Source organism: Syngnathus floridae, chromosome 20 (genome assembly GCF_059516105.1).
Source record: "Syngnathus floridae isolate MCC-2025c chromosome 20, RoL_Sflo_1.0, whole genome shotgun sequence".
Lineage (NCBI taxonomy): Eukaryota > Metazoa > Chordata > Actinopteri > Syngnathiformes > Syngnathidae > Syngnathus > Syngnathus floridae.
In genome coordinates this window covers 3,601,507-3,617,932 of record NC_142432.1, presented here as the reverse complement: position 1 = coordinate 3,617,932, position 16,426 = coordinate 3,601,507, and the positions used below count along the sequence as shown (strand labels likewise).

The following is a 16,426-nucleotide window of genomic DNA, read 5'->3' as shown; positions in this document are numbered from 1 at the left end:
AAGATCTTAATGCAACATGATGGATGCCAGTTAACTAATTGAAGCAGACAGTGATGGGCAGCCAGATAGATCTCAACTTTTAAATCTACCTCAGCAGGCTAGGTCAAATATGTCAAATCAGCTTTCTAGAAACAAGCTGTCAAGTCACATTATGAAAGATCCACCTTACCCAAGGGCTTTTTGGTTGCCGCGCTGGTCGTAGTGCGGGATGACAAAGTTGCGCGTGTCGATGTGGTCGTTTTACTGGTTGTGGTGGTTCCATTTTTGGTTGCGGTGGAGGAGCCGGCTTGACTTGAGCTGGCAGTGCTGGCCTTTGGCACAGGGGGGCGCCTCTCTGTGGGCGCCTGGTAAGAAACAAAATTCAAATAAAAGCTGTCCGATACTAACAACAAATGTTACGCCACAGAAAAACACAACGCAAAAAAAGGCCATGATGTGATTATTGTCTTGATTCCTGACTTAACAGAAAAATTTGGGTCAACCACGCATCTACGATGCAGATTTAGTCCTTGTTTTTAAAATTGCACATTTCATTCAGCTTCAAATCCCACAATTCCGAGAGATGATGCCATGCTCCACATACAGCTGAGCTCCTCCTACTACAAGCTGGCCACGACGAACCCAGTCACCCTGTCTGCACCTGTGGGCATTGGACTTCTAAATATAGCCCGTCTATTTATCATCGGCGCTGTCATGCATGCTGTAGTTATGGAGGCCACCGAAAGAGGGGGACAAAGAGCACAAATTGGCAACATCAAATGAGTCAATTCTGATTTAGCAATCTTGGCATCCATATTTTGATTGGCAATTTGCATTTATTTTGAGCGACCTACATTCAATAGCCCCATTTTGACTTTCACAGAACTCATTCAAGGAAACTCTAAGTTTAGGTGTCAATTATGGGGGTTCACTGTACACACTAATAATATAGTGAGCTATCCAATTGTTTTGAGTTTAGAGGCTTCATGAGTGAAGTCAGATCTTCAAGTAGATTTTAGCAGTAAACACGCTGGTAGTTTTCATTAAAAGCAGTTTGATCTTTATGACTCTTGCTACATTGGCACGGCATCGCTCTGCCCCCGGGACTTAGAGCAATACACGTTTAATGGCTCGTTAAAAACAAGAGACAAACACAAAGCCAATCCAGAGCGTAATGAGGAACTTACTATTTATTTGCAGCTAAAACACTAAGAGCTTAGGGTTAGGGTTAGGGCCGCCATTGTCGATTATTCTGTCGATGATGTCATCGATTAATCAGTTATGATTTTATTTGAGTTTTTATTAAACACACAGGATCATCTTTTTTTCATGAATGAATACACATGTTAATGAATGATTGCTCTCATTTTAGGATTTGGACCATTTTAAGGGAATAAATGGCTCTAAACGATTACTTGATTATTAAAATAGCCGTCGATTAATTTGATAATCGATTTAAGAGAATTACTTTAAATGATTTGCTACCACAAATTTGGCTGCCTTTCCACTCTACAGGATTTTTTTTTTTGATAGACTTCAACTCAACCATGTATACATATTAAAATATGCACAAAATATTAGCAGCCGAACAAACTCGTGTCCTGATGGCTTACCTTGGGTTTAACATCACGTGTAGTGGTTGTGGCTGAGGATGCAAGGCGGCTGGCAGTATTTGTGGAGGGCCGCTTTGGGCCGACAGCAGCTGCCACCGGGGCCCTGGTTGTTGTTTTTTTATCTAAGGTGGATGTGACTGAGGAAGGTGTGGGGCGCTTAGTAGGTGCTGCAGCAGAACCGCTACCAGCAGCGGCTGGGACTTGTCGTGTTCTGGAGATGCTGCTCGGTTTTGTTGCCCCGGCAGCAAGCTGAGTTGCGTGGTCGAGACAGAAGATGCATGCAGGCAAATTAAAAATAATATAAATAAAATATAAAGCAGTGAAAATAAAAGAAACCAAATCATAGTAACAGAAGAAGCGGCAATAAAAATGCAAATTGGCTGAAATGATGGTATGTATTTAAATAATAGATAGTTGGACTTTACTGTCATCAGTGGAACCTATAAATTGGGTCATCCATTTTGAATTCCAAGGGACTTCCAAACAATTAATTCGTTAGACTTTGTTCACTAAGTAATCATTCACTTTTACCATTAACTATTAACATTGGTTGACTTATTTTTTTCATATGCACTACTATAAAGGAAAACATAAATCTTCAATTCTTTCCACATTTAATGAGTTTTGAAGTCACTTCTTGAGGTTCCACTGTGCAGTGCAGTCGTAAAAAACAAAAGCTTAAAGCGAAATAAAATTAAAACTTGCTTGACTTTTGTCTCCAGTAAATTTGTATGCCTAGTTAAGGGCTTCTTATGTGCTGTATAATAAAACAACTACATCACTGATTTATTTTCTGAATCGTTTATGATCACTAGGGCCTTAAAATCACCTTCATGAATTTGCTCTTCATTGAATTTGTGCTTTGTTGGCAAAGTTATTGTACGCTGACAAAATATAGTCAGAAAAATCATCTCCATTAATTCTTACCTTAGTCTTCTTGTCTGCACTCGCCAAGTCTTTGCTGGGTGCTGCGCTGCTCCCATTGGTTGGAGATTTGACTTTTTTGGCCTTCTCGCCTCCATCTGCCTTGACAGCCTTCTCCTTCTTGTCGTCCTTTTTCTCCAGCGCTTTTTTGTCACTCTGTGTCTTCTCCTCCTTGCCGCTTATCTGCTTTGCTGCCTCCGCCGGCTTCTCCGAGAGTTTCTCAACTTCATCCTCTTTCTGGGTTTTGTGCGTGGGAGTGGAAGCCTTCGTGGTTTCTTCCACATCAGCTGCCACGCCGGCCTTCTTTTCCGCCTTGTCAGGAGAGGCGTCAAATTTGACAAGTGTCGGCGGATGCTCGGGGTTTTTTTCCACTTTGGATTCGACGTGTTGCTCTTTGCTGTCCTTCACCTCTGTCATTCCCGCCTTTTCGTTGGTTTTGCTCTCGACACTTTTGACCAGAAGGTCTGCTTTTTTCTCGACTTGGTCAGTCGTGGGCATCTTTTCGGTTTTTTCTGCCTTGTCAAATGTTTCTGTCTTTACCAATTTGTCTGCGGGGACATCAGGCTTGTTTGCTTTATCTACTTTTTCTATTTTCTGTGGAACTAATTCTACTTTCTCTGGCTCTTTTGTTTTTTCTTCAGCTTGCTTCTCCTTCACTTTTTCAGACTCCTCTTTCACTTTCACTACCTCTTTCTCAACTTTTTCCTCGGTAACTTTCACAGTAGTTTTCTCTTTCGTGGCAAGATCTTTTTCTTCTGTAAGCTTTTCCGCCGCTTTTTCCTTCTGTTGAACATCTTCGTGCTCTTTCCACAAATCAGATTTTTGTTTGTCTGTCCCTAAATCTTTCTCCAACTTTTCTGCCGTCTCACTCATTGAAAAGTCAACCTTTACGCTCTTCTGCTCAGCTGCATCTTTGAGGTCCACCTTGGGCTGCTCCTCCTTCTTGTCCGACTTGGGAACATTGTCTACATTAACAGGGGAAAAAAAAAAAAAAAAAATCAAGATCTGTGATTCTTTAAAATACATCTTTACAAAAGATATCATGAATGAGGACAGCAAAACGGCCCTAATATATTCAGCAGATGCAACACGGCATAAATAAATCAGATATTTCTGTTATGTTGACTCACTCCATGAAACATCTGCATCACCCAACCTCAGGTCATGTGACCTCACGCTGGGTTGAGCAAACTACAGTCGACAATCCTGCCCTGACTCTGAAATGGCGACCCAACATTCAACCGAGGGTAATGAAATAACAAAATGCCAACAAACAAAATATTCACCTTGAACCTTTTCATGATTTATTCAGCATGTCTCCAATTGGAAGCATCAATCACTGACACAATGTGCTTTGGAGGGTGAATTGGATGTCCGTGAATGGGTCATTTTGAGGACACCATATTTCATGAGAAGATGTGAGCGCTGAGTAGGTCAAGTATGAATGCCAGCTCAAATTGAAGCGAGAGAGAAAAAAAAAAAGACTGTTCCTTGTACACTATTCTAAAAGTGTGTTTTTTTTCTGTCACAGTTGCTCAAGAAGGATAAAGCAACCCAAAAATAACCAGCTTGAAAAAAACTTGTCTGAGATGGTTCTCAATGAGCCCTGACCTATAAATAGTTTTAAATAAAACATATTTTAACAATTAAAAAGGTACACAAGCATTTTCGGGAAGACAAAATAATAAACTGGACCTCCACCTACCATCAAATTTGATGATGGGGTTAGTCCAGTTCACGCCAAACTTGTTAGAGGAACTTACAACGAGATGAACATCAGGTTCCACAGTTGGTTTGTTACCCACTTTTGAATCAGAAATAACCTCAGCATTAGGTTCGTCCAGCTCTTTATCAGTAGCCAGTTTACTGAAGCCATCTGAGAAGGCAGAAGTCAAGTCCATGCCACTGAAAACTTTGGGGCTCGGGGGCACTGGAAGAACCATGCTTTTTTGTTCTTTGTCCATCTTAAAGCCATCCAAAGGTTCTTCAGGGGAGATCAGAAGGGTCACATTGCTGTCTCTCTGTGGTCCGAAAGGGGAGAGACACAAGCGAGGTTCAGGCGGGGTTTGCCTCAGGTCGATTTGTGTGGCCCCGGCTGCTGAGAGTGTCGGTGGTGTAACAGGCTGCTGATCTTCTGCAACGGTCATTGAGCGCTGCATGTAAGGCTGGGGACGACGTGACCCACTCACTGGTGATACTAACTGGTCCAATCCTGCAAGTTGACCTCCGGGGTATTTATCGGCGAGCTCTAGGCTGGTTGGCACGGACAGGTGGGAACAGTCGGACATTGCGCGGCGCATCGCCTTCCTCTGCTGCTGTGCTCTCCCCATGAAACAAGGTTCTAAATCCTCCTCGCCTTCTTCAGGGTCCTCCTCCTCGCTACTTTCCCCCGAAGAGCCCACGGATAATAGTTGGTCCTCGAAGGTCTCTCTGGCTATATCCTCATCGGGTCTCGTTAAGTAGTCCTCACTGATCACACCTATGGTGCAATAGTTAGGAGGCACCTGGGGCATGGCAACCTTTGGGCTGGACTCGGCAAGACTGGAGTTTTTCGATGATTCAGAGGGAGAGTATCCGCCGAGAGTAGACGCTTCAATTGAGGGGACTCCCATTGAGTATGAAGGCATGGTTGTGGTGGGCGTTAGAATCTCCATGCGACCGGCTGGGGATTGAGGAACCGCTGGCAAAGGGACTCGACTGCTAGCATCGCATTGCAGGGCGGGGGTACGGGGGGACGCTGGAGATGCAAATGGGGAAAAGGACCGGGGGCTCTCGGGGCTCTCTCCCGCACTACCTAATGAAGCGTTACCCAAAGAGGTGCTTCCAGGCATGGTTCCAACCCCGCCGCATGGTGCCTTCACTTCAACGTCTATGCTGGTCTTTTCTGTCTGCTCAAAGAAGCGCAGCTTTTCTTCGTCACTGAGTCCAGTAGGTGCCAGGGGTCCACAAGCGTCCATACCCGAGTGCCGCTGCCAATCCCAACTCTGAGTCGCTCCTGTTGGCGACAGGGATGCCCCTTTGCAGAGCTCACTGTACTCCTTGAAGGGAGAGCCGGTCTTCTGATCTGAGAGAGACGACATGCTGTCTCCCGTTTCTTAAATTCCTCTAGTTTCTCTCCTTTGCAGTTTATCCTGAGCCTCAGGAGTTTAAATGTTGATCTTCACTTTTCCTTGTAGATCCTTTTCCTCAGTCACCGAGGTACGCCGTTCATTTGTGTCAAGTCCTTCTTTATCTCAAAGAGAAAGTGATGCCGTAGCGAACAAGCACTTCTCTCTCTCGCTTTCTCTCTCTCCCTCACAGCTTCACACCACTTGCTGTGCTTGTCATGTGACCTAGTTGTGAACGCCAACTGGTTACTCACAACTCCCAAATCCCGCCCCTCGTGTCGAAGGGGGTACGCTCCATCCCTTTCCAGTTTTCACTTTCCCTTCACGTCTTTCTCACCATGACACATGCACACAGAGCTGTGCCCTTGAAATTTTCCTTCAGCAGTATGGAGAAAGGATGGCAAAAGATCCTTTCATTCAAAAAACACCTTAGCATTTGTGCAGCCAATTTCAACAAATAAAAAATAGATAGCCCCCTCCTCCATGTTAAAAGGCTGGATATTTTTCCTCCATTTATCATAAGAGGAGGGTCCATGGTGGAATGAGTTTGTGCAAGACATAGGGCATGTCTGCAGTCTGTCTACGCATTACAAGAGGGTCGGACAAGAACAGCGACAAACCAGAGGGGGGATGGAGAGGAAGCCTCTGGTAAAGAGACCTTGTTATCTGTCACAATGAATCTGGTCACATTGCGGAGAATCACTCCATTGCCCCTAACGGCACTACAACCATGTTTACGCAAATATAATTAGCTAGACAAATAATGAGACGATGAAAAAAAAAAAATACTGTATGTGTCTGAAGAATCTAATTATTTAATACCAAGTAGAAAGCCATAATTAATAAAAACTTGGAAACCAGCAATTTCAACTGAACAGTTCTTTCTTAAGAGTGTGAAAAATGCTCCTAATTAAAAAAAAAAAAAAGCAAAAATATCATAATATCAAGAAATATCAATCTATCAGTTGAGAGAAAAATCAAACAGATGGGCAGCTGCGGCCAGACAGGTCCTGAGGTGCAGGCAGATAGGCAGCTGGTGTACTGTCACTGCATGTGTGTCAAATATTCCAGCCGATTTATCCGCTTTCGCTTTGTTTGCAAAACTGACATTGAGGTGTCATGGTGATAAGACAAAAACAGAAGCAGACAAAATAAACGATGGCTTCATTCAGTCGGAGTAAAATTCTGATATAACCCCACCGTGCCACCAAAACATGAATATTAAAAAAAAATAATGTTACAATAAAACTGCAGAATTAATAAGAATTATTAAAAATAAAACTCAAAATAAAAATTTGGGAGTAATTACTGCCTTGACACGTCTCTAAAAGGCAGCGATATAAAGACGCAAAGATCAGGTGTGAAAGAAAACACCATTATCACCGTGGGGCTGTCACAGATACGGATGATGTCGACAGACAGTCTTAAGTGATGTCTATTTATAGCTCCATCTCATCTTCTTCTCAGCCTAGTCACAACAACCCCCTTTCTTCGCAAAACATCTATTGTTCCCGCAATGGACCCTCTTCCCATTAGCTGCCAACGCAACTGCCTCCTGTTGCTATGGTGACCAATTCCTCATCTGTGTGCCTGTTCCAGCCATGTCTGGTGGTGATGGTTGTATCGTCTGAACATTCCAGAAGACTGGGGAGGCGAAGGGAGGGTGGTGCTAACTGAATGACGCTTTGATGATGTATTCAACATTGATTGATGTTTTTTTAATTTCAAATTTTTTTTTTCTCCCCCAAAATGCTGTGTCACTGCAGCAGTTTGTGCAATGAGCATCAATCCATCTGGCGTGCCTCAAGGGTGTCAGACCGCAAAAATAGTTCTTTCATATTTAGACGTTTGGGCTCAGTGTACAGCTTTTTTTTTTTTTTTTTTCCACTGGCACGTCCCACTTCCTGATGGAAATACACCACAGCACATCTTATTGTGTTTTGTTTGCATTGTGTAATTAAAGCATGACATGGAAGAAGGTCTGCTGCTGTTTGAGCAAACACCGAAAAGCCAAAGCAAATATGGATACTGCTGCAGTACAATATTTCTTAATTGCATTTTTTTTTTTTCTTTAAAACAACAATTGGCAAGGTTCGGCAATATTCCCCTCATAAACAGGCAATATTTTAGTGATCCTGGTAGATTTTTTTTTTATTTTCGACAATCTTGCACGTAATGAAAGCGTATGAGCAAGAGATCAATAACCTAATGCCCTTTTCTGTTTCTACAGCAACAATAACGATTTTACGTCTTCAAAACAGCTGGCACCACTTGCTTCTCCACCAAAGGGAATTCATGCCCCGTCGATTAGAATGAATTTGAAAAAGACAATTTGCCGTTCTGCAACACTTGAACTCGAAAACAGTTCGTTTTGCAAAGCCGCAAATAACCGCAGACAAAAAATGATTGCACGACGACTGAAGTTCTGTTTATCACGTTAAAGTGACACAAGCGCAAAATGACAAATCCGTTTGGGGGCTACAATTTTTGCAAGTGAGGCATGAAAAGCAAATCTGTTCACAAACTACACAAACGATCGGCATCCTTTGACATCAGTTCACATAGATTTTGACTTGCATCTTTTTTGGCCAGACTTCCATTAATCTCTTTATCTTCCGCTTTGTCGGCTGGCGAATTTTCTGCTTGAGACGACGTCTGTTTTAATGTTCTCTCTTTGGTTGTCAAACTCAAGTGTCATATTTATGAAAGCGTCGCTTATCTTTTCATATAGACAAAAGTGCTATTGGGTACTCGGATATAGTGAGATAAAGGCGAATTTAAGCAATTACTACTTTTTTGAGAATCCCTTGAACTCACCTTTCCACCTTATGACACAGCACCACAAAAATAATTCATAAAATATAAAATATTTTGTCAGCAAGCTGGCTGAATAATTTTGGATGTAATAAAGCCGCCCTTGCAAGTTTTTGCCTCCGTCTCTAGCAAGCCGTATAATCACTTTCAGCAGTGCTGCTTCCGTGTTAAACTTAAGCTCTTTTTTGTCCTTATTATCATCTCCAACGGGAGGAAACGACAAGGAAATTGCTTTGCATCTTCATAAATCATTCTGGCACATAAAACCACTCTGCAAAAAGGCACAACTATATTCACTTTTAAAAAAATAAATAAATAAAGGGAGACTCACCTATAGCCGTAAAGTGTCCGAGTCAGCGGTGACAGCGCATGGAAAAAAAAATAAAAGACACAAATAATTGAAGATTTGACATTTCATAAAAAAAATAAATAAATAACTATTTCAAAACAGAGTTAATATCACTCCAATCATGATTCATTTCTAGAAGAGGTGCAAAAAGACTGCTAGAGAAGACAAGAAAGTTAATAGACACACAGGAAGGAAATAGTCACATTCAAACCATTGATGCAATGAAAACATTACACGAAAGAAAAAAAAAATTACTTGTATTAATAGAACACCAGTGGACCAAAGAAAGCTTTGGATTTGGAAATGACAGAGAAGATTCACTGAGGAGAAAATTTGCCTGACTGGTTAGTAGCATCATCATACCTGTCATGAAACATGGTTAATATTGTGCAATGCATTATTATAAAGATTTAAGAAACTCTCAAGTGATGCAATCCACATTTAAGGTCATTAGTCACACAGGAACAAAAAAAAAACTTTACCGTGATTTGAGTGATCGTCATGCAAGAGACAATTCAAACCTAACATTACATACTAAATAGCAACATCACACTAAAAACTAATATGGACATTGTAGTCTATAATCAACTGCTATTCCATCCACAACCAACCTTCGATGATGGGGGAAACCACGTTGGGTTGTTCCACGGTATCGGCAAAGCTGGGAAAGAAGGGTTTTGCTGCAGGGTTAAGGCCAGATGTTGGCGTTCCGAGTGAGACCATAGATGGGGAGGAGGAGGGGGTAACGCTTGGAGAGTCTTGCGTGGGTATTTTTTTTGCCGCTGAGCTGGTAGGACTCTTCATAGATGATGAAGACGAAGAGCGAGACTTCTTGGATTGCTTCTTGTCTGACTGCTCGCTTTTCGGTTCTTTGGTTTGGGCTTCCTGCGCTGTGGTTTTGGGGGAGCGGAGCGGGGCTGGGGAAGGGGTATCGAAAACCAAGCCCAAAGTGCTCACGTCGCCGAAATCAAACGGCTCGCTGTTGCTGCTCGCGTGCGAGTTGTTCAAGACCCACGAGGCGTCGGATGGTGAAAGGGGCGGGGCCGATGCAAAGACCTCGCCGTTTGACGAAAGGGCGGAGCCTGGCTGGGATGAAGGGCTGAAAGCTGAAGTGTCCACCTCGGGGATGCTTTGCTTAACAGGCTCTTGGAAGGAACTCGTTTCAAACATCCCACTATCGACCATGTCCCCCGAGCTGACGTTTTCGGTATCGATCAGCATTTCGAATGGATCACCGGGACTCGCCGCCACGGGGAAGGGGTCAAGCGGCCCAGCGCCGGTAGAGGAGGGCATCGTGAACGGAGCTGCTGTAGCTTTCAGCTCGCTCTTCAAGACGAGTGGACTTGCAGGAACTAATACTTCATGGGAGAACGACGATGGCATGAGGTCTTCTTCTGAAAAGATCTCCTCTTTCCAAGGGGTCTGGCTGGTATTTATGTCAGCAAAGGAGACATCCATGCTTGCAAGAGGTGAACTTCCAAGATCCTTCATAGCTTCTTGGGTGATTTTCCCCGCGGATGAAGTGGCAAATGACTCCGGAGACACTTCCCATTCTTCTGGAATCTTCTTCCTGCTTTTGCCCTTCTTACCTCGCCCTCCGCTTTTCCAAATTTGCTCCTCCCATCCATCCCCGCTATCTCGTTTGGGTTCGGGCCTTTGGTAGAACAAGTCCGCTGAGGGAACGCTTTCTCCATGAGCTTCAAGGTGACCTTTGCTTTCCAAGTGTTCAGAAGAGCCCTCGTCTTTCTGTCTCCTTTTCTTCTTTTTCTTGTGTTTTCTGTCCGATTCGTCTGCGTCCCTTTCGTCACCTCCGGCGTAAGCTGTGTTTTCTCTGCCGGGCAAGGTCTTAGGGGTGTCATCGCGAATCATTGTGAGATTGTTAGCATGACGACTGATCACAGAGGTGACACTGGGGGTGAAAGGGAGGTCTGATGATAGGCAGGCAATCGGGTCTGGCCAGCAGTCACCTAAGGCACCTTGTTGTGGGTGGAGAGGGGAAGAGTTTAAGGTTTGCGCTTGTTAGGTTGGGGATAAAAATAACTTTGTTGTCCCCGACAAGTTTATAATCATAACAAGCAACATAAAGACTTCATTGCAATACATAAAATTATAATTTTGCTTTGTTCTTGGGGAAGTTTGTCAACATTTTAAAACCACGATAAAACCAATTTGCATTTCTTTCAAAACAAATATGAAGTTGAACTCGTTTTTGTTACCCTTAGCTCCAGTGCACAGACACACACTCATTTAATACCAAAAAATGGGCCACTTGTCCGGCTCCATACTTTTCAAAGACTCCCTTGAGGGCTCTCAGTTCAAGAAGAAGCTTACACAATTCTGCTGCCTGTGCACTATAATTGGGACAAGCTGAAAAGTGTCCAGTGGGACTCAAATCATGTATACGTACAACCTCATTAGGTTGAAGAACAACTTGTGGAAAAAAAAGTACAAGTATCTCGATGCTATAGAAAATAAAGTTAAATAATTTCAGTAGACAGAGCAACAATTTTATCTGGCATTTTCAACTATGGTGGTAAAATTAAAAAACAAAACGCCAGTTTCAAATGTGAGCAAAGCATGTGCTAGGTGCCAATGTGATCAAGTTGAAAGATTCTTCGTCTGCCATTTATTCCTGTAAAGTGAGCCCTGGAATAAACTTTGTTGATATTTAGCATGCAAGAGTGCAGCAGGACAGCAACTAGTGCAGAAAGCTCCCCTAAGTAGGATAAATACATAGCCAAGAATGTAAACACACGCAGGCAGTACTAGAGGCTACTGCAAAGTTGGACACTGAATAAATGACAGCACCACATGTGAATCGACCTCAAGGCCGATGATTAAATCTGATTCGGTGTGCGTGCGATAGGAAGAAGCTCAGACAGTTGATGTGCGTAATGCCTCCAGTGGAGCAAACAACATGTTATGATACATCTGAAATAAAAGTAGTACGAGGTTCATCTCGCTAGATAAGTGAAATGTTCGAGTAAATCTGCACATGTTACCTGCTGTCAGATCCAGCGGGCTGCGAGGAGCTTGCGGTTCAGGCTGCATGGGGCTGTGCGCCACTTTGGGGGCCTCGGACCCCGTTGAGGGTTGCAGAGGATCCGCGATACTTGGAGGCTTGTCTGCGGTAAAAGCTGCAGGGCCCCCTTCCATATTCAAACCTGGGCCTGCAGGCTGGGAGAAACCTGAGAAGTAAGAAATATAAAACATGAAAAAAAAGTCTGACTGATTTATGAATGTGGAAAAAATCAACAATGCAAATAATAAGGACCGAAGAGAGAAACATTCTGGTGAACAAAAACATTAAGTGTGTTGAAGCCCGGAGCTGTGATTCAGGGGCCAAGGGACGCCAAGTCTCATCAAAGCAACGGTGACATCGGAGTGGAGTACGTAGATGTTGGCTTGGTGAAAAGCATGACTCAGCCTCAGAGCATTCAGTGTTTGCCATTGCGTGTTTGTTTATACTGTATAGCAAACCACATGGCAATTATCCTGTTGGCATTTATGTGCTTAAAAAAATGACAAACTTAATGAGACATCAGGCCTCTTCCAAATGTGGATGAATAAAAAAAAAAGCTCAATATTTGTAAGTTAAAATATTGTTTTTGTATGAAACACAAAGATCTCAAAATGTTCTAAATTTTAACAAATTCTAAGACACACGTGTAGAAAACCTGAAAATATTCCCGTCAGGATTTGGAAAGGGTTGGTTAGAGGGTCTGAGTAACCTCCCGTGGAGGCTGACAGGAAAGGGTAGCCATCATAAGTCAGAAGAACAAAAAGAGAGGAGGAAGAAGGGAGCGGATGAAAGAGGAGGGAGAGGAAAGCAAAATAAACAACAACAGTAATTGTATTTAAAAAAAAAAAAAGTCAACCAATGCTAATGCATCATGAACTGTTAGTACAGTAAATTCTCAACAATGTTAATTCCAAGGAACATCGAAAGATTTTTTTTTGTTATTATCAAATTTTTCTTTCATACCAGATAAGAAGTCTGCTGCCAAGAACTGCTGCGGATCAACTTTAAGTGCCTGCCCGTCTCCTCGATGCTCTGGGAGCGACATTGATGTCTGCCCCCCTGTGGTCACTTTACAACCTGCAGTAACACACACAAAAATAAACATTGAAATAAGTGCATGCTTTTATCTAAATGAACACTTGGCGTCACGGCATTTAGAAAAATCGGAACCGTCATGTACCCAAATTCTCACCTGGCGACCGGTCTCCCAAATGATGTTCCATTTAACTGATTGTTCAGGGATATTTCTTATATGCGGGTGACTGCCTTTGTCTCTGTCCTCACTGCAGCCTCAGCTGACTGAGCTACTAACACTTTGAACCCCCGGTCGCATGTACACGCGCACACACACCAAAAAAAAAAAAAAAAAACAAGAGTGCTATTGCAGTCAGGGCGTCTGGGTTGGGTGTGACGTCCCGGGTCGCTACCACTAGTACCTCCCCTTGTCTCCCTGACTAGTAAATGCCCTTCAACTCCATCTATGGGTTCCGACTGGACTGAGGGGATCAGCCCTTATTTTACGAAATGATACAAGATGATCAATTTGGCTGTCCAGAGAAGAGGAAGGAACGAAGGGTGTCGGGGGAACGATGGAGCGGACTACATTATCCTCTAACAACATGTTATTGGGGATTTTAAGAATGAGAATCCGCAGGAAGGACGTTCATGAAGGGAGGAGGGCAGAAAGGAGAAGGAGGGAGGCGCCAATGGCAATTCTCTCGCAGCAGCATCCACAGGATGACAGTGAGGCGAACAGACAGGATGCCAACCAAAGTCACAAACACTTCCCACATGCAGACTTGCAAAGCAGCCATTGTATTGTTTACCTCAACAAAAAAGGCTTATTGGACAGGGTCGATAATTAATACTGAAAAAGTGTATCCTGTAGATTTCAAATGAATGTGTCTAAGAGTCTTTCTAGGAAGAGGAGAATTATTTGGCGAGATAAGAGTGAGCAATCTATGAAATCATTGAAGTGGAAAGATGGCGGGAAGCAGGCGGATGCTGAGCTGTCTGACTTGTTGACATCACCCTCGACCATTTTGGAAAAAAACATTGAGGGCGAGGACAAAATGCCTCATATATTTTTTTTTTTATAACTGTTGGGTTGTTAGATTGAGAATCAAATTGATTTCTAAAATCCAAACTTTTTTCACTTTAGACTGAATTCCTCCTGTCTACTCAACAAAACTGTCCCCATAAGGCAGATCACGCTTACTATAGCAAACCTCGGAAGCAGTCAAGCTATTTCCATCCCAGATTCAGGATGGTGCACCACAACGATATAATCGGGAATAAGCCGGCAGGATAGTTGGATGTCCTCCAACTGACCCCAGTCTCACCCTGCTCTCGCTTTTGTACCTTGTCAGGGTCGCCACCACACCACAGGCACATTGTGATGCTTCATCTGAGACAGACTGGTGACTCTTTTGGATGACAATCCAAAACACAAATCTGAAATTATTCTAATACCAATTCATAATTTGGATTATTTTTCAAAATCATTCACCCCTACCGCAATTATGAATACACCACATCAAAATACTTAACGAGGTCATTTGATGAAAGTTAAGCAAAATATTTTTTTCTGATGCTAAGCAAAGTCTGAACACAGCTAAATCGTTACCTGCAAGATTAAGAAATCAAAGCTTGGCCTAATTATACCTAATCTGGTCAAATTTAGCTCAACCTTTTTTGGGAGTTTCTCCCGCTGAGGCACATTGGGTTTGATATAAAGTACTGCCATATTTAATTAATACCTAAACTGGAATTGCATGGCTAAACCCAAGGAAGCAGTGCAGCGGTGGATGAAAGTATTTGTCACGACACTATTCAGGTTTGTGTGTGTGTGTTGGAGAGGGCGGACATCATTTAACGAGACAAGAAATGACACAATGAACCCTGCATAGTTGAACTGCCTGTGGTTCCAGGCATTTGACACAATACGGCAAAAAAATAAAAAATAATAGAGCTGCTGCAAGCGGTGTCAGTTAACTGCGACAACGTTACCGCACTTTTAATTAACATCTTCTCGAGGTGAACTTGTCAAATCACCGATTGCGTGACGGGGTGTTGACCACGCTGTAATTTTGTGAGCTGATTGAGTCGACAAAGCAATGTTCCTGTCCTCATAATCATTTTAAGATCAGTATAGTCTTGCAAGAAACCATTGCACGCAATTCAAGCCTATGACAAGAAACTTAACCAAAAGTGGCAAACAGCATGAAACATGCCTCTAGCATCATGCGTGCTGGGGTGAGATCTTGTCATACCCAATGCGTTTCCTAAAAAGCCAAAATAACGTGCGTATGCCTCTGGCATTGAGACAGCACAATATCGTTGACGTCTTTGAATTAAAACTCGATTTTTCCTCGAGTAAGGAAGGTGCGAAGGATATGACAGCATTTTTTCGGCGCGTGTGGCTTTTCTGTGAATTCAAAGACCTGTCAATCAATACACAATTAGGAAAATCGGAATGTATTATGTGACAAGAGAATGTTTGAGTGTCAGAATAAAGTGATGTAAGACTGTTCGATCCCTATTGGGAAAAAAAAAATCAATGTTTATGGATTATTAATGCCAAGATCTGTTCAGTGTGGAATTTTATGGTAATGTAGTCATCTTGCTGAAAATAAAAACATCCTCAAAAATCCATCTAAAGCTTTGCATTAAAATGTTTATACCTTTTTGGGACACCAGATAGAAGCAAAAAGAAAGCCAGGCTTTTTCGATTTAAACCCACACATATCACGCGTGTGACAGACGAAAAGTATTCTGTCAAAAGAGAGCCCACTTCATAAAAGGCGGCTTTAGTTTTTTTTTTTCCTTTCCCCCCCGAGCTTGAGGATTAAACCTCCATATTAAAGACAGATTCATCCAGCAATTTGTACCAAATCACTTCAAGTGACTTAGAACTATACAGACGATGCGTTGAACCAAAAAAAAAAAAAAAGTTGCATTGTAATTCAGTCAAATCTGACATTAGAGGAAAAAGTTAAGCGGTAGAATGATTTAAAAGAACAATACCAAAGCCAAGGTAAGTGTTAGGTTAGTTTATTAGCACAAAATGTGAGCAAACAAAGTGTATGAAAGGAAGAATCTGGGTTCGATACCCAACTGACTCAAAATTGGACTGCTCGTGCACACGACAGAAGTGGAATGTGCTTGTCTACAAATCATGAATCAACTATTTCGAGCAATCATATGTTCAGGTTTTTTAGGTGCCTGATTGGTTAACACTGGAATCAGGACAGCCAATCAATATAGCTAAATATAGCAAAGGAAAGCCCGATATCCATCAAGCTGCGTTGTGAGTTTCCATATAAAGTACACCCAAAATCCTAAACTGGCACTGAGAAGAGGAATTAATTATTATTATAACACCACAATTGACATTAGTTAGTAAAGTTAGTGTAATTTGTTTACCAGGCTGTTTCTGGTTTCCAGTGCCAAACAATTGCAATACGGTTTCTGGAAAATAATGAAGAGTCGATACAGTGTTTTAAAAAAATAAAGGGAAAGTCTCAAGAAGGAATGACTAAGACAAAAAAGTCCTCCATAACACAATTATGCAAAAGAACCCTGAAATCTCCATTAACATTCTTCATTCTTACTGATT

The 16,426-nt window shown here is 42.4% G+C and overlaps 1 protein-coding gene across 8 annotated transcripts in view; it reads right to left on the bottom strand.

The window, feature by feature from the left end:
• The window catches only part of LOC148380811 (uncharacterized), a 34,437-nt gene that overhangs the window by 6,808 nt on the left and 11,203 nt on the right, over positions 1–16,426 (bottom strand). For 6 of the 8 annotated variants that reach the window (XM_088363783.1, XM_088363779.1, XM_088363780.1 and 3 more), the window contains 6 exons: positions 12,772–12,885; positions 11,789–11,974; positions 9,398–10,762; positions 2,520–3,481; positions 1,593–1,841; positions 170–344 (listed from right to left, as the gene is read on the bottom strand). In XM_088363783.1, the coding sequence (XP_088219909.1) occupies positions 170–344; positions 1,593–1,841; positions 2,520–3,481; positions 9,398–10,762; positions 11,789–11,974; positions 12,772–12,885 (3,051 nt within the window). Of the gene's footprint in view, positions 1–169; positions 345–1,592; positions 1,842–2,519; positions 3,482–4,221; positions 5,864–9,397; positions 10,763–11,788; positions 11,975–12,771; positions 12,886–16,426 lie in introns of those variants that run through there. The other 2 variants (XM_088363787.1, XM_088363786.1) reach the window with 2 other exon arrangements.